Below are 19,651 nucleotides of genomic sequence, written 5' to 3'. Positions count from 1 at the left end.
CCCCCCCCCAGTAAAAAAAACCTTAAAAACTTCTATGTCGCGCAATGGTAAAACTGTTAATACCATAGAATACCATGTTATATAAATAGTATAGTATTTTATGCCTCTATGGCACACATTTGTTGTGAACAATATTAATGATTAACGTCACTGCGCCAGTACTCATAAAGTACGAAATAAAAATTTGCCGCCCCTCTAAATCTTTAAAAATTTGCCGTTCTGGGCAACTGGACCCAAAGCCCCTGCCTAAATACACCCCTGCATATGATGCGTTCTCACTTACGATGTGGATTAGGCCTACTGGGGACACCACAATAAAAAAAACGCGCCTCGTGTAATACCTCATTAAGTTATTAAACAATACGGACAATGTTATTGTACGTCGTTTAATAATAAAGGTGGTGTGGAAAATTACCTAACACTGTTATTCTTATCTTATAGTTACCTTGCATACATTTTTTTATTAAATACCAATTAAATAATTATTTATATCAAGAAACGAGAAATATTAACGTTTTATAAAGTATTACTATAAAATAGTTTTGAAAAAAAAATATTTTTTGACTTGTTATAAAAAGACTCCAAGTAGTTATTATGTTAGTTCTTATTTTACAAAGACACTAACAAAAGCGGGTCAAATTTAATATTGGCAAAAATATTGTATGTATCTATTACTTTACTTAAAACGTTGAATTTACGCATATTTTTATTTACTAATTATCGTGTATTTTATTAATGATTTTATTTTTATTTCATGTAAATTTGAAATTTCATATTTTACTAATTTACTGATGCATTGGTTACGTAGGTATTTGTGTCTTATAATAAAATACAAATGTTTGCATGTGAATATGTGATTGTACAAATTTGGATTTTATTAACCATAGGTTACAATTCATTTAAAATCATTATGTTCTTTATATTTTATGCTAACCAGTTTGCAACAAAAGTGATTTTTTATTTTCTTAAAATTCAAAAACGAATAGTTGTAAAATTTAAAATGTTTACTAAACATTTATATTATCATTTTATCTATAAATGGTATAGTTTTCAAATAATTGTAATTCATTTTGAGCTCTTTATAGACAATTATATTTGCGTGCATTATTAGTGTTTTTTAATAGCAAAAATTGATAAATGGGTCAAAATCCTTGAAAATTGAATTAATAATTTCTTAATAAGTTGTTAATTTACTCATTAAAAATATAAAAATGTATATTCACAATATTTTCATAAACGTATACAATGGCGTAGCTAGGAATTTTAGTTGGGGGGGGCAAAATTTTAAAATTGTTCATAATAATCATGGATTATATAAAGCCAAATACACAAGTATATAGCCATATAGGTAATAATTATAGTAATTAATTTCAGTAAATGAAAACAATAAAATAATACAATATAATATAATATAATGAAACAATATAGAACAATACTAAGCAACTTCTTATACAACTTTAATATATAATTTTTTTTAAATTACCAAATTTTGTTTAAAAGTTAATTTCCAGGGAAGGTTGGAGGGGCAAGAATCCCCTTCCCCCCGTAACTACGCCACTGAACGTATATAATATACCGTCTCCACTTAGAATAGTTTTCTGTTTAAAACGAATTATATCTTTAAAATTAGATTTAAATTCAAATTCAACACACCTATAAAAGTGACCTAGTCGTCACCAAATGTATAGGCGTATAGCAGAGCATTACCACTTTATACCTTTTTATTATAATTATTTATTAGAATACCTGATTTAGAGCTAAATAAAAAAAAAATTTGAATTAAATTAATATTATTTTAAATAAAATACCTATACAAATATACCTACTTATATTGCTAAATATATATAAACTAGTTGTCAATGAAGCTGGCAGTTTATTTTCTGAACTCAGATGAGATTTAATTACTAATTAATCAATATATATATATATCATAAATAAATGTATTGTAGTTCAATTATGAGTTAGCTCTCAAGCCGTATAAATAGTAAATATAATTAGATATTACTTGGCAGTTTGGCACATACCTATCGATAATAATACATAATACATTTACTCACAGATACTCCTAATGTATTCGTCATCAAGTCATCTCATTTTGGGCTACAATAATTACAATACGTGGTGAGCATTCCACTTATTGTATTCTAACTTCTAACCTAACCTATGTTCAATGCGACAATTCATCGATTATATACAATATACGTACCTACAATATACATTACATTAAATTATTGAGATACAACCTACCTACGTAAGTATATACTAGATATATAAATTATAAATGTATAAAATTTAAAAGTATGTTTTAAAACAATAACATTGCCATTGTCACACATGCAGTCCATGGAGGTGCCAGACGGTGCTTAGGCGCTTAGCACCCCCAGCTTATTTTGAGCTAAAAATATTGTTAAAAGTGTAATTCTGCGTTGATAAAAATAAGTTAAATAAGTTTGTATTAATGTATTGGTAATGCACTAATACCATGGACGATGCACGTACTTTATATATATAATTTACATATTATATATGTACAATATTGGGTATTTGGGTTTACGATGTTAGTATGTTACCTATTTATAATTATAACGCATTTGGATTTTGGAAACGAGACCTTAACATCATAAGCTATTGGCTTGTCAATATTTAATTTATATAGGTAATTTTATTTTACAATTTGGTTTTTACGAATTAAATGTTAAGTACCTAAATAAATCCCACAACAATTTGGTCAATAAAAAAGGTCTTATAATAGTTATGTACTGATGTCTAATTATGTTTTAGGAGCTTAATATAAAAGTTTAATAGCATAGATGGTTAAAAGTGCTAAATAGAACTCGACAATCGCTTGGTTATTGATTTTTTTCCATTTAGGTTTTGTATATATAATGGTTTTAAATATTGTTATGTAACAATAAAACTTATAATTATGAATAAAATAAAATCATTAATCATATTTGTATTGTGCTAAATGTGTTACAACAACGGTCAAAAAAGATAACGTCAAAATGTTCTTATTGTTTATTAAGAATGGGTTATAAATTTATAACTATTGCCTACAATGGTGCCCGTAGGTGGAACTAAAGGACGTGTTGCTCCGGGTGGGATTGTGTATGTACATATTACCTGTTATAGTATATTTGTCACGCATAATTTTAAATGAATGATTAATAATATTTAAATTTACATTAACAAAATGTTATTAAAGATTATAATTTAGAATATTAGACCAATAGATCTAATAATTAAAGATGTTACAACAATATTATATTAGTACTAATATTCTAATTGTATTCATTTTAGCGGACTTATATACAATTATAAGGAAATTTTACCTTGCTCTGAGTGAGATTTTATTTTACGGGCGCGCTTGATTGCCTATAGTTAACATAAATTGTGTATAAAGTAAAAAGCTCAACTCGATTTTCATTATGGACTAAAATAATAGCACTATCTTAGTAATTAATTCCTAGTTTTCACACACTGGCCAAATGCTTGATTAAGTCTTGTCCCTACACTGTGACATACAGTGTCACTGTCCAATGCCCATCATCCTATTTGTCTTCCCACAAAGTTGCTCTGTTTGATTGTTTCCAAATTTCCATTGGTTTACATACCCGTGGCTACATTATTATAATCGTATCCTGTTAAAACATATCAAATAATACATCCTGAGACCTGAATCCTGATGATAATATTGCAAATTTATTTATAGAAAAAATGTCGTGTTTTACATGTACTGTGTACTATGTAGGCACGTATTTAAAATAATATAGTATTTTTTTTTTTAGTATCACGATGAATTTTTTTTCGGCATTTTAATAGGCTAAATAATGCTACAAAATATCAGTACTGCTTATTTTTTTCAGGTTGATCGGATCTATCGAAAAGATCGGCTGCAAAAGTGGTTTTAAATTAAACAGTAATTAAATTATATAATGATAAAAAAATGTTGACAGTGGTGAATAATCCTTTTTTAATAACTGGTGAGAAGCGGAGTTCTTATTCCCTTCTAGAGAATAAGGGTAATTATTCATAATTATAAGGGATACAGTTCGGGTAAATCCGCGGTATAAAGTCAGTCTGCTAAACAATTTGAAATTTTGAACTATTTTCAATGCATTAAAATACACTTTTAATTGTTTTAACGGTTTTCGAACACATCGGCAGATATAATTTTTTTCAACCTATATTTATATAGGCATTAAAATTTTGCTGCTTTTTATCAAGGTCATTAGAGATCAAACTTTTAATAAAACTACAAAAATGTACTAAATTATATTTTTTTCACCAAAATAATATATTAAAATATATTATATTATTAATTACGCTATGAGTTATAATTTATAATAATGAATAATGGATAGACTAATATAGTTGCAACTTGTTACTTGCTTTGTAAAAATGATAGCTATAACCGTTTGTAAAGCTGTTTATTAAAATATACTTCTTAGTCACTATATGTAATAGTATTCAATATATAATAGTGAAACTCGTTAAATTGTATTTATTCGATAACATTTCTATTTCATATATTGATATATATTAATATATTATAATCTGTAATATACATTTTTGCATGTAATATTTAGTAGCCATAAATCATAATATAATAATGTTTGTTCTGTTTTTCGAACTATTTAGGTAGATATTGTTTTATAATTATTTATTGTTAATTGATCAATATATATATATGTGTGTGTGTGTGTGTGTGTGTGTGTGTGTGTGTGTGTGTGTGTGTGTGTGTGTGTGTGTGTGTGTGTGTGTGTGTGTGTGTGTGTGTTTGTGTAATGACTTTCTTTATTTTTTTGTTTGAGATTAGATATGTTTTTTAGCTACATTAGCAAATAGGTAAATATAACATCAAACAAAAATAAAAATATATACATATATAAGTATACTAAGTATAGTATAGGTATTCTGTTTTAAGGAAAATGTTTAAAATCGAAAAACTTATAGAACTTATAAAGTTATATTTTATACTTGGATTTAAAATATAATTTAATTTAATATCTAATCGTATAAAAATAACGATTCATATATTTCCATAGCTTTATAATAAGCCCACAACGGCCATAAAAAATAGACGATAGTTGATATAGATACTCGATGATTGCATTTTATATAATATATAAACATTCGTAATTCGTAATACTTTGAGAACCAACACTTAATATTCTAAAGGTCTCGTCAAACGGAAGAACATTCGAAAAATAAATCTAAACCAAATTTCAATATTATGATATTGTATTTAAGTCGGCTTTAGTGCTTTCCATGGGTGTGTATTGAATGAATATTTAGTGATATTCAAATAATAGCAAATAATACTACGAATTATTAGGTAAGTAGGTTTACAGTTCCTTTCACACTAAATGTGTATTTGACAAGTATTATATAAAATTTCGACAATTTTTTAGGAGTTTAATATAAGTAATTTTATGTACATTAATGACGGGTCTTTTGAATATGTGTGTAGCAAGTGAAAAGTGATCATTAGTCTGTGTGATATTTTTTATAATGTAAAAAAAATAGTGAAGTATTCTTGAATGTACAAGTCACTTCTGTGGCGTCACGATAAAGAATAAGTAATATATTATAATAATAATTTGTATGTACTTTTGACTTTTGTTAATCTTACCGATGAATGAATAAACATAATTAATAACGCGTTAAGAGTTTAAGACTTCTGGAAATTCATTTGAATTCTTTGATGTGTCAAATTGAAATCTATCAGGCCATATTCTAATATTTTTTATTTAGATTTCGAATAATTAGCATTTAAAAGTTTTATATATACAAACCAAATATATAGAAATTTAATGAAATGAAATGAAATTGTATTCAATTCATAATATCAGTTTTCAAAAGTATAATCACTATAAATTATAATCTTATGACTGTATATAATACTAATTACTAATCACTAGATATAAATATTATGAATAAAGAATGGTGTATTTTGGTTGAAATAATTTACCGTTTGAAATCCTCTAAATCCTTAGGGACTGAAAAATGTTATAATTATTAATTATTAATTTTAGTCATGAATGCTGTAGTAGATATATCAATTAACGATATTATTTATTAAATTTTTAAGTTTTTAATGAATTCATATAGTGTGATGTTTGCGTCAACGTCGTGGTTCGAAAATTATACTTTATGTTACCTACCTATGTAAATTTACATTTTTTATTTATTTTTATTTTTACTTAACCTAGGTAATAAAATATTTATTTAAATCATGCCTTATCAATTTATATTTTTGTGTAATTTACGATAAATTCTCTATTGCATGCAGAACATACATTTTAAAAACGCATTTATAATGTATCGCAACTAAAATTAGGTTAACCATTTTAATTTTTAAAAAACATGTTTTGATTTATTAATCACCTTATTGTCATTTAAAATGGTTGCATATAATATATTAAAAAGTTTTAAAAGTTTAAACGATTTTCTTAAGCATAAAAGAAACAGTAGTAATACTTAAACAACATAATTCGTAAGAACAATTTTCCGAATATCTTGTTAAATTTTTTTAGATAGATAGAAATACTGACTTATTTTTTTTTACCATTTTACTAATTTTCATTATTATGGCAATATGACAAATATTGTGGTTTATACTGTTAATTTTTTGACAATTCGAAGATTGTTTAAATTAATAAACCTATATTTTATAGTAAGTTAGCAAGTTTATTTTTACTTTTTATCGTTGAATTATTTAACTAACTAATAAAAACAATATCAAAAATCGGGCTTCTTATAATTCTTGATAAAATTCTCCTCTGCAAATTTTATATTTTTATAATAGGTAGTTTTACTATAAGCAGTAAAGCCCCTTTTATAGGCTGTATCACTTGAAAACTGAAGTACGAAACCATGTTTATATGCCCTATTTTTTTCACTACATTGCGCCCTCTCTTAATGGTCCGCTCACAATTTTGTGGTGGGGAGAATTCAATTGTCTAGACTAGGCATTTGTCGATGTCGCTGCTATGGCAGAAATAATAAAATATAAGAAGAAAAAAATTAAAAAATAATAAAGTATTTATTACTAAATAATTAATTGTGGCTACCGGCAACTGCCACAAACCACAATGTGTAAAATAATATTATACACTTTGCCACGTCTTAACCGGTTGTTCGAGAAACGTTGTCCGGACGGTTTTTTATAGGTACCTACATTGCTTCGTTGCGCGTTACCAGTAACACGGTAACCGGTCACGAAATATAATTTTCACATTTTTTTAATACCCCCTTGTGGGAGCAAAATTTTTTGTTTTAAGCATGTGTATTGTTCAGAATGTTTGTTGTAATATTAAATTGTGTTGATTTCCCTATCAACTACTATAAATTATAAATATGGTGTGTTCGCCGAACCATATTATCACGAACGCGCAATCTTGCCGATTTGTCAGAAAGTTTAAAAGTTGATGAACGCTCTAGGGCTTGCCGATGCTGGGTTGTTAAAATTTGCATTTTAAAATATTTTTATATAAATCAAAAACATCTTATTATACACTTACTGTATACTTTGTATTTTTCAAAAGTGAAACAAATTGCGCTAAATGGTATTGTCTACTCGTTATTTACTCAAAGCCTTGTTGCCCATAAATTCAGGTACACAGTAATAGGTATTGCAGGGTTATATAAATATGAGTAATATAGGTATAGAGTTGTGTAATTATACGTATTTTGCTTACTTTTATAATAGTTTGTCGAACATCATTTGGAACAACTCGATTCTCTGTCCGTATGATGGTGTCTGATCCGATAATTAATCAAAAACATCCACTTTCAGAGGACGATGAGAATATTGCTACTAAAAAATTGTGCATAGAGCCTAGGGTCAAAAGAAAAAAATGTGCCATATTATTGGCATACTCTGGACAAGGATATTTGGGTTTACAGAGGTAATTATAAAATAATATTTGTAAATGCAATAATTTAATTAATATTTGTCACTTGTAGAAATAAGGGGACAAAAACAGTTGAAGAAGAATTATTGCTTGCATTAAAATCAAATAATTTAATAACCGATGAAGGTTTTGAACAAATTCAAACCATGAATTTTCAGCGTGCTGCTAGAACTGACAAGGGAGTATCTGCTCTGCGACAAATAATTTCACTTTTATTACGTAAGTTATTTTTAATACTAAACAATATTATTTGTAACAACTTATCACCCTACCTATGTTAATGTTTGTTTTTGTAAAACATAAACTACTTTATTATAATGGCATAGGTATTACTAACCAATGTATATAATTTAAAAATACTAAGCAGATCTCGAGACAAAGAAATTTTAATTTTTTTTTTCAAATTATTGCTGAAAAATCTTTATAGTACATACTACATACTACTGTTTTATGCATATAAAAAATTAAAAAAAAAATTCTATAATGATTTATATACCTTCAGTATATTAGTTTTTTTGATAATTTTTATCAATTTTGTAATAAATGCGATATAGCATAATATATAACATAGTAATTGATATTATAGTTATGCATTATAAAAATTATTACCTTAGAATAAAATATAACCATTGATTTTAAAATATTCTAAAACCAATGATATAACTATACTATAAAAATAAAAACTATAAACTAAAAAGACGCAACATAATTTAAAAAATATATTTTCATATTTTGTCATTTTTATGAGTATACTTTATTATTTTTTATTGTTGTAGCTTAATTTTCTGATTTTAAATATTGAAATTATACAAAATTTAAATCGATTTTTAAATTGTATGTTTCTAATCATTTCAGCCGAAGATGTAGATAAACAAGTTATTAATTCAGCTTTACCAGAGCAAATCAGAGTTCTAGATATCAGAAGAACAACTAAAGGTTTCAACAGTAAAAATTCTTGTGACGGACGAACATATTCATACACGTGTCCAACTTTTGCTTTTGCACCAGCAGAAGCTACCATTGATTTTAATTATCGGATTGATGCCACTGTTATTGATAGAATAAATGAAATTGTTAAAAGTTTCTTAGGATGCCACAACTATCATAATTACACTTCTAAAAAGTAAGTTAAAAAAATAATAAATTAATAATTTTTTTTAAGCTCATAAACACTTATTTTGTCAATCAAATTTTAAATTTGGATTTGATTTGATTTCAGAAAACCAGGTGATCCAAGTGCACAAAGGTACATGGTTAGTTTTTACTGTGATAAACCATATGAAAAAGATGGTGTTGAATTAATATCATTGTATGTTAGAGGTAAATTTTACAATAATGTTTTGTTATTATTGAATGAATGTTAATATATTATATTTAATTTGGTTTTAGGACAAAGTTTTATGCTTCATCAGATTCGTAAAATGGTTGGTGTTATTATTGCTATTTGCCGAGGTGTAGCCAAGCATGATGTGATAGAACGATCATGGCAACCTGATCGTCTTGATTTACCTATTGCTCCAGGTTTAGGCTTAGTATTAGAAGAAGTACATTATGATAAATATAATGGAAAATTTGGTAATGATGGTATGCATGAACGCTTAGATTTTGTTGAGCTCAATGATCAAGTATCTGAATTTAGAGCTAAATACATACTACCAACCATTATCAAAGTAGAAAAAGAAGAAAGCTCGTATCCTTTAATAAAAATATTATTAAGTTTTTAAATTATTACTAAATAGTCTAGATTCTGGACTTAAAATATTATAAAAATGCTATATCACAATGTATTACAACTTATGTGCTTATGCGTGTAATTCAATAAATAATTAATATTCTAAGTGCTGCAGCAATAAGTGAATACTCCTTCGATCTATTTCAATATGCAACAACTAAATATCACGAGACTACTGTAAAATGTAAACAAACCTTAAGTCTTTTTTCTAGTATGCAATTATGGCTTGAACAGCTACCGTTACATACATTTGAAGTACGTACAGAACACCGCAACATGCGAACAGATGTTAATGAAATAAATAGTCCAGGATTAGCATCTTTACAGGCGGCAGCTGAACTAATTGAAAAAGAGGAACAGCATTCTATTGATACAAATAGAGAGGTACCACCTGATAATCTTTCCACACTTGCAGATGCTGCTCAAGCAATGAGTTCAGAAAATAATTAACTTTTGAATTTAATTGAGAAAGGAGTGTACTACATTAATAATAGTATAGATTTTAATATTATATACTTAATATTTATATTTAAAAAAATTATTAATGAATGAGAGCATCTGGTTTGAACAAAAAAAAAAAAACATTTCAACTTTATGTCAAACTTTTAATAATAATAAAAAAAATAACATCTAATTTTTTAGTTATTATTTTATCAACTCTAATATGTGAAAACAAACAAAATTAAAATTACTTGAATATTATGTTTGTATCAATAGTATTGGTAATTGATAATTAAAACAATTTAAAAACATAAATTTAATACAAATTAGCATGTTAATTAAAGTTAAGGTAATGTACCATAGTAATTTAATTACCTACTATAATAATTGGTGGATAGTTGCAGAATCTGAAAACAGTGTTTTCCCAATTTTGATATAAGACCTTTTTAAAATATCAAAGATATTGTTTTTTACAAACTAAAATTTAAAAAAAATAATTCTACAATCTGCATAATTTCTCTATTTTAAATTTAAATTTTGGCTATTGAACCCTATTGTATGCATTTATTATTTTATTTATATTTAAAACAATAAAAACAATAGAAAAATCATCTAAATTATTAAGTTACCAGAATTTTAAAGTGGAACTCTTTTGTTGTAAATGTATCTGTGTTGGTATAAATATCAAATCCTTGAATATTATTCTTGAGTTTATATTTTGTCACATTTTCAAACGTAGTTGTATACAGATCAATTTTTCTACTGGTGTTTCTCTGAACTAGTCCTCATTATTAAATTTGTCAAATTACTGATAAGCAAAACATTCTTTTGATTTTTCCATAAATTTTCTATCAAATTCTTCATCACCCACTATATAAACGTTAACATAATACTAGTGTCTTGTAGAGTTTGAAACATACCATTCAATATATGTGTTGTGTCTATGCTATTTTCAATTTTGAGTAAATTATATTAATCAAAAAACCAGGATTATAAGGATATAACGAAACATAACTTTTATTATTGTGCTGATTTGATTAATGTATGTTTATATGTTTTTAATTAAATTGTTTTAATCACATTATTTTATTTTGATTTTGCAGAATAAATAAAACATGTTTTTTTAATTAAAGTTGATTTTGTTTTTTTTAATTCAAAATTAGATTATATTTATTTTTGAAAAATATTAACTGATTATGTATATAAAAAAAAAAATTATATATTTTCAATAAATGTGTATAATTGTAAAATAAAAAGTTTGAATTTCATTTGAGTGTTAAGGAATTACTTTTTATCGATAACACAATTTTAATGATGATGGTTATTTTTGTAACTTTTAGTTATTGCTATGATCATCTTACATGGAATATATAAAGCTTATACTACGTAAACATTTTTGATAAAAAATATCAAGGAATTTCATCAGATTGTTTTGCTTATAAATAATAACCCAAATTCAGCAATCGGATTAGTCTCAAAAAGAACAAAAAACCAATTGAAAAATGTAATTTTTACCAAGCCAGATGCAAATAAATGTCCTAAATATAGCTAAAATGTAAATACAAGAGATTCAGGTAATAAATTTAATGTGTGAATATGAAAAATATCTGACTATGTGGCAACATTTTCAAAAACTAAAGTTCTCTTTAAAATAATTGAAACTTGTATTTATCTGTTATGATTATGAATACAATATTACATAAGTACATTTTAAATGGCCCAATAACTCATTCAATGCTATCCAAATAATGCAAATATTGAGAATATAAATAAATAAATAATACAAAATAAAATGTATGATGTTAAGGTTTTTATTTTTCATATATTTAAAATAAGTCTTCCAAGATCCCTGACCTTTTGAGATTTCAGAACAAGTGCTTATGAGAAAAAATTAGGTAATAAAATATAATTTCTATGTTCTGAAACTATATAGTGGCTGCATTAGATGTCCGTCAATGAATCCGAAACAAAAAAATTGCATAATACTATTTTGCTTAGGTTAGACATATATAATAATCATAATTTGCTATTTTTCTTGCTGATGGTATTATAATCTTTTTCCCTAAAGTAAGAAATGTGTAAAATTTTCTTAAATTTTGCAATAATGTAATATTAATTACCGATACAAATATTGACCTTTATTGTATATAAATATATGTGTATGATAAAATTAATATTGGAAGTATAACTGTTGCTTTCTTAATTATTCATTAAATGTTCCTAACTAAATTAATTCTATTAATCTGTTAATAATACTCTATGAATTATTAAAATTGTCTAGATGTTGGTAATTAATAATTTTGGATAAATTTTATTTGTATATTTGTAATCAATGTTATTTTTAATAATATTAAAACTGTAACAAATGTATCAAAAATAAATGATGATAAGTATTTTGTTACTTGTATTTTTTAAATAGATTGAATACTTTAAAAAACTTTTCTTCATTATATTGTATTGTAAAATTTTAAATTTAACAAACATACAAACATTTTATTGCTTTCAAACCTATGAGTAGTCAATATATTACAATATTCTCAAATTACTTATTCATACTTTAATATTATAGACAATTATTAAATGTTTAATAATTTTTAAATTTCGGATTACCAATATTTGTTTATGATAATTCAGTTGGTAATAAATAATAATATATTCTTAGTGTATATGTGCATTGGCCATTTTAAATTCAAGGATGTAAATAAAAAATTTAATTAATCAATTAAAAATAATTTATTTAATTATAATTGTGTTACTCAACATTCTATGATCTATATGATGAACCAAGAAAAAATTACATTTAATAAATGTATGAATGTTTTTTGACTACATATTATTTATAAGTCGCTGTCTTAATTACATACACATTATGTTAGATCTATTTAAGATTTAATGGGTGACAATAATTTTTATTATATTTTGTATTGATTTTTTTTAAATATTTAACTTCTTAGTTCTTAAAGTACCAGTAAATATTTATAGTTTATACATCATAATTTTTTCATAAAATATTAAGGTTCCAATTAAAAAAAAAAAGATTTAACTGTACCCTTCAAAGTAAAATGACTGTAACACTACTATTACTTAATACAATTTTTTTTTAAACAACAGCTTACAATGGCCCATAACTATATTTGTCAAATGTTTATAAATATATTTTAGAGCCCTGCAATATTTTTCATGAATAAATTTTTTTTTTTTTTTTTGGGGCAGGGGAAGCTCAACTTAGCCTTCATCTAGTTACGCCTATGGACAATTATGAAGTCAATTAATTAAATTTGAACATACAATTTGAATATAGATAGAATACATTGGATACATTTTTTTTACCTTAATAATAGGCTTATCGTCATTAGTTCTGATTTTAAAAATACATACTAGTATCCCGATCAATTATTCAGCTTGTCCTAATTAATAGAAGTTGAGAGAAAATGTGTATCATTATATTATATAAATACTATAAATTTAAAAATATTATATTATTAATAAATAATAATGTATCTTCATATTAATAAATATTTAAGTAAAAAAAAGAAGATATACTTATTTCTGTATAAGTGTTACATGTTTAGGAATTTCAAAATCTGGCATCCTTATTTAATCCAGACCTAAGAATAGAGAAGCTAAATAATAGTATTATATAAAATAATAAGTAGGTAACAAAACAATTTTAAGTTTGAAAATCAAAATGCTTAAATGCATGAAATTGTAATATTTTATACATAAAGAAGTACTTATTGAAAAAGACATTTAAATAATAAATTAAGAACCTATTCATTTAAGTATACCTAGTACACAGAGTCTTTTAACAATAATATAAAATTATCCCTGAAATATGGCCATATTTACAATATATTACTTGTTGACCCCCCCCCCAGTTATGGCTTTGAATTAGAGGAAGTTGATCAATTATGAAAAAGTAAATGCATGTTTAGTTAACATAATTGTATTTTACAATTATATTCAATCTACCATTTAGGAATTTGAAATTTTGACAATTACATAATAAATGATTGAATACATTTTTAACTAGTTTTATCTACACAAACAAATAAATATAAATAAATAAAAATTAAAGTTTATAACAACAAAAAAATAGTAAATATAAATTACCCAATAAAACAAAACAGAATTCAGTCTCATAAAATAAATTGAGCTTTATGAATAAATAAATATCACAATATATTTTTTAAATAGTAGAAATAAATAAATAGCTTAGAATAGGCATTGTGAAACAACACAGTACACAAGAAGGAAAATAGGAATAAATTGTAGGATAACTTATCACAGTTGTAAAAGTTTTAGAATGCTGTTCGTTTTGATAAAATTACATTTGGTACATCAATGTGACTTCTTTTCTTTTTACTTCCCATGATTATTGGAGATCGAAAACCAGGAGAAGAACTTAGATATCCTTCATCCATTGGCACAAACTTTCTGTGCTGCATAACATTTCTTCTGCAAAATAATGTTTAAATTAGTAATTACAATTTAATGAGTTATAAATAAAATATAAGATAGAAATGTTGGTTAAAAAAATCAAAAGAAAAATTATTTTTAATTACGATTGTATCATTTATTGAAACAAAATAAATAAGTCATTCATTTAATTGGTAAGCATAAAAATAAAATTTGAATAAAAAAACTCAAATTGACAATACCAATTATAAAAATCAAAAATAATAACACTACAAGTTTTATAGAAAAAATTGATGTCCACTTAAAATAGTTTTATTCGTGTGTTAGTTTAGCCAAGATTATTACAGTAATAAGCTCAACCTTCATTTCACACATGTTAAAATAAAAAAAAATCACTAAATAAAATTTATAATAAAAATAATTAAAAAAAATACCCTAATAGAGAACAACACTGCACAAGATCTTTTTTTAAGTATCCTGTCACTTTTCGTAATTGTGCAGTCCAACATGGTACCAATCCTAATGTATGCCTAGTAGTTAAAATAATACTAGCGGCAACCATTGATGGATTATAAGATATAAGTTTTATGCCTGAAACATACAAACATAATATATTTTAAATATAACTACATAACAAGTATTAAACTATTATACAATTTTAAATATATTCAGATATATTTCTAGTGGTTTTAAATAGTTAAATTACCATCGCTTAGTTTTAGCTTTTGATTTCTAAGAACAACTTTAATAAAGTAAAATTTGTGGATAAATTTATCATTCTAAACAAATCTTTATAAACCTAGAAAAATATACTCTGTTTTTTATGAAAAGGAACCTTAGTAATCTGCTACTGTACATTGTGATGATTGAGAGGTGTAATATCGGTATGCTGTCTGATTAACAAACTGATTTTTAATGTTTTTTTTTTAATAAAAATAATGCGATACATTACAAAAATTGCAAATAATATAAATCATATATGCATATTAAAATAAAGTCAATAAAATCAATAAGAAACAAACATGGGTTAAATTTAAAAGTTATCATACTAATTAATATTGGTTGTAATCTACTCCTATCCAAAATATACTTATATTAATTAAAGTAAAGAATCATATAAAAGTTTCATGAAAATTCAAAAAATGATACATCTTAAATAGCCCAAGCCATTCTTTTTAAACTTAAAATATATAATAATTATTTAAAAACAATATTATTCAATAATTAAATCATAAAATGTGAATGAATTCAATGAATATAGAATACTAACTTTCCAATGATGCATCCTGGTATGAGAGAATCATTCTATTGAATTTGTCTTTTAAAATACATGCAAATTCGTTATGATAAAAATCATTATCACAGAAAAAATGGTCTTTATAAAATTCAATGAAATGTGCAACTGTAGGTATCGCAACATTGAACTCGAAAAACATTAAAATTTTCATCTCTACTTTACGAAAGTGTGAATTTGTTACATCTTTACTAATGACATTCTGCATGGTATTTAGTTTTGGTATTTTTAAGCAATGTTCTTCAATTTTTGCTATGGAAATAAAATGAATTTTATTTAACTTTATATCGATAGTTAAAAATGGTAAGAAAGGCACTTACCAGCTAATGTTAAACATGCAAACGAGACTAGCATGATAGTATCAAATTTTAGATCATGGTTATCCATAAATAAATCCATCAAGGTGACGGCCAAATGAACACATACATTTGACATTTCACATGTCTTGGCTATATTTCTAATAGTTTTTAACAACACGGGTCGCAAATGAATCTAAATAATAATAAAATAGAGTATAATGTCTAAATACTATTATTATATTATAATAAATGTATGCATTACTTGTGGTGATCTAGCTCCATAAACCATCCTCCATTTAACTTCGTGGTACTGTAAATATGAATGTATATTGTCACTATACTCTGTTTCCCACCATTTATCAGTACGTCTTTGATGATTCAATGCCTGAAATAAATATTAAATCAATCCCACAGTTACTCACAAGTTAAACCATTCAACACTAATAAGAAAATACTACATTTTGGTACACTAAAGCACAAGTATAGTATGGTATGTGGTATCAATAAACCATTAAAAAATAAAAAATTCAATTAAGTTCCAACAAATTACAAAAATAGTATTGTCTATTTTTCGGCGACAGTTAATCCTAAAATAGGACACCTGATGCAAGCCAAATTAAGCAAATTGTTTTTAATTTTAAAAGACAACGCAACATGTGGTCGAGGAAAAATAGCAGCAAACATCCACGATATCCCACGTCCGAAGAGGAGAAGGCAGTCACTTACCATATTATCGCGAAGCACCAAGTTTGGCGGTGGTGGATATCAAATCACGTTAGTTCTGCTGTTGACTACGAATTTCCCAGAAATGGTTGTAAAGTTTTCGATTTTAAGGTTGTAAAGCCACTGTACAGACCAGTGGTGTAGAATGTTGAAATGTTGGTGTGATTTATTGCGGTTTACAAAAAATAACAATGCGTTGGTTGGATATAATTATAGTAATATTATTTAATGTGAATCGTCGTCGTCCGTATGCCGGTTCGATCAACAGAAATTCAAATAAAAACACACTCGTCACTCGGAAACGCGGCTCGGACTATTTATTTTGCGGGGACGTGTGAATCCCTGACCGGCTGTTTGCTGGCTACTACGCGACGGACGAGTGACGAGTGACGAGTAGTGAGTTGCCGACTACTGAGTACTGACGACGACGATCGCGATGTACTGCTGTCTGCTGCTGCTGCACCCGACACCGTAGGTCGTCGTACCCCGTCATCGGCGTTGGATACCGTACCCCCGCCGGGCCGTGAGCTCGTCCGACTGGGGCTTCCGACACATACAAGTGGGTATCTAATAATAATATTATTGATAATTCGATATCGTCTATCCGTCTATCGTATTTAGGTAGATGTGCACGCCATAAAGCCAAGCCACACTACACGTCGCGGTGCCGGTGATAGCGATCTGCGACGACGACACGATATTATTTAATTACGATTTTATCACGTCGTAATAACTAATAACTTAACATCGTCGGATTGCCGCGACAAAACAGATTCCGTATATGGGGCACATTGCACGGCCGCGGCAGGTAGAGGTATTCGTACACGCGCCGGAGATAACGCGAAACGAATCAATCGGTTTCACATCCGAGTTTAGACGTCCGCGACGATTATTTCCAGAAGTATTTTTATAAATCCGCTTTAAAGGACCCGCGTGTAAACCGCGCACGGCGATATCGTATACAGCGATGGAGACTTGTCTTATCGTGTCTCGTCAACTCACCCGTCGTGTGGTTTATTTTTAGACTCGCACGAAACCGCGGACGCGAGTTTTGGAAAGTCTCGACGTCGGTGACGCGTGTGTGCACGACATACGGGTTTTCACTGCTGTAATAACCTGCCCGCCCGATCTTTTTTCCACCAAGTCGCCACCCTCGAAATCTGTTCTTAGACACGAATCGAAGAAAACTAAAAACCCCGTTCGGCAGCTCTGCTGCGTGCTATTCAGTCGCGACCGCGGACCAAGTACCTTCCTCGTCAAAACCGAAACGAAACACGGTTTTAGAGACTTCAGTAACTAAATGTATTACGGTACATAGTTACGATATGCCACCCTCGGGAGTATACATTATATCTGATTGCGTTGTAGACGGGGGAGAGAGAGCCCGCGAGCAGGTGGAACAGGTGGCCGTGAGACGGCGGCGCGGCGTAGTCCAAGACGCGGTGAATCACGGTCGTTTGTTCGGTTTCGAGTCATTGTGTATTATAGTCTTGAGCCTCGGGTCTCAACTACGGGGTAGGTGGTACGCCGGCCAGGTGGTGTGCAGAGACGTGGGTCGTTCACACAGCGAGAATACTCAGCACCAGTCCTCCTCCCACTTTTGTTGGATACCCGATAACCGAACAAAGGAAATTCGTACCGCTTATATGTTATTTAACGGCGGTGTGTCGGCCCGCTGTAATGCGCGTTTGGCAAAACTACCGAACTACCCTCCGAAGAAGAAGACTGGGACTGGTGAGTGGCGAAACATTACGATGATAAAATGCGTGTTTGTGCCTAAGTAACGAGTCTCAATAATATATTATTGATGTATATTCGAATTAGCTGGCACAGTATATTATGTGATGCTTAATCGCGTACATACATATCATAAGGCGCCGGACATTTCAAACAAAGATGGACAATTTATGATAGAAATTTACTCGAATTGATTAAGTTTAAGTCAAACGTTAACGCTAAATTATAAATAAACAATACTGTCTTGACTCTAAAAGTTTAAAATTAATACGGAGACAAATATTAAATTAGCTATTCGGTTTAAAAGAAGTATTTTTTTTTTTAATTACCAACCGCGTAACACTTATTCAGTGCAACTTTCAATATTTTAAATGATAGATACATAAACATGGAAATTGCATTTTATCATGCTTTCTGATTGTTGTTGTTGCACATATTGTTTTAGCGATTTAGGCAATTACTCGTCAATCGTGTAGTTGTTTCAACAAAAAGATTAAATCTAGGAATGTTTATATTTTTAAATTGTTGTATTTATACAGTGAGATCAAGCCAAAAAAAATTGTTAATTAGGTAATTGTAGTTTTAACTTTTAACTATATACTCAACGTATTATTTTTTAATTTAACTGAAAAAAATCTAAGTGTTATTGTTTTATAAATTATAATATAAATAGATGCTTATTGCTTTAACTAGCTAAGTTATTAAGTTAATTAGAAAATGAACACTCATATTATAGCCCTCCTGTTCCGCCATTGCTTTTAAAAATATATTATCGTCTATATCGACATTCGACCAAACATTAAGGTATCGACTGTCCAAACTCATATAATCGTAATATCGATGAATCAACATTAATTTTTGTTGATTATAACCGCTTTTGGGAAGAGTAATAATTGTTAAAAAGTTAATACAATAATTATTGTATTATTATTTAAAAATATTATGTTGTACATTTTTAATAGATTACAAGTTTCATGTGTTTGTATAAATTGCGATAACTGATTAGTAACAGTCGTAACACCAACAACACGTCAATACTGCCCTCCTAAGCCAAAAGGCTGTAAGCAACAAAATTTGAAGTTGTTAT

General features: G+C 27.4%; 2 protein-coding genes across 3 annotated transcripts; one reads left to right on the top strand and one right to left on the bottom strand.

Moving 5' to 3' along the window:
• The first annotated feature begins 7,231 nt into the window (after positions 1–7,231).
• Positions 7,232–10,210, top strand: LOC113548143 (tRNA pseudouridine synthase A). Of its 2 annotated transcripts, none has more exons than XM_026948864.1 (7): positions 7,232–7,620; positions 7,715–7,913; positions 7,972–8,138; positions 8,775–9,042; positions 9,139–9,239; positions 9,309–9,609; positions 9,864–10,210. In XM_026948864.1, exons 1-7 carry the CDS (start codon positions 7,569–7,571, stop codon positions 10,099–10,101), a joined length of 1,326 nt encoding a protein of 441 aa, XP_026804665.1. In that variant the 5' UTR covers positions 7,232–7,568; the 3' UTR covers positions 10,102–10,210. The 2 variants fall into 2 exon arrangements, with proteins under 2 accessions (XP_026804665.1, XP_026804666.1); XM_026948865.1 differs by having other exon boundaries at positions 7,232–7,634.
• Positions 10,211–14,210: 4,000 nt separating this feature from the next.
• On the bottom strand, positions 14,211–17,532 carry LOC113548057 (cyclin-J-like). The gene is made up of 6 exons (XM_026948715.1): positions 16,831–17,532; positions 16,367–16,489; positions 16,126–16,297; positions 15,782–16,057; positions 14,946–15,102; positions 14,211–14,550 (listed from the first exon to the last, which is right to left on the bottom strand). Exons 1-6 carry the CDS (start codon positions 16,831–16,833, stop codon positions 14,394–14,396), a joined length of 888 nt encoding a protein of 295 aa, XP_026804516.1. The 5' UTR covers positions 16,834–17,532; the 3' UTR covers positions 14,211–14,393.
• Positions 17,533–19,651: the final 2,119 nt, after the last annotated feature.

The sequence above is a fragment of the Rhopalosiphum maidis genome, chromosome 4 (assembly GCF_003676215.2).
Source record: "Rhopalosiphum maidis isolate BTI-1 chromosome 4, ASM367621v3, whole genome shotgun sequence".
Lineage (NCBI taxonomy): Eukaryota > Metazoa > Arthropoda > Insecta > Hemiptera > Aphididae > Rhopalosiphum > Rhopalosiphum maidis.
This window is presented reverse-complemented; position numbering and strand designations above follow the sequence as displayed.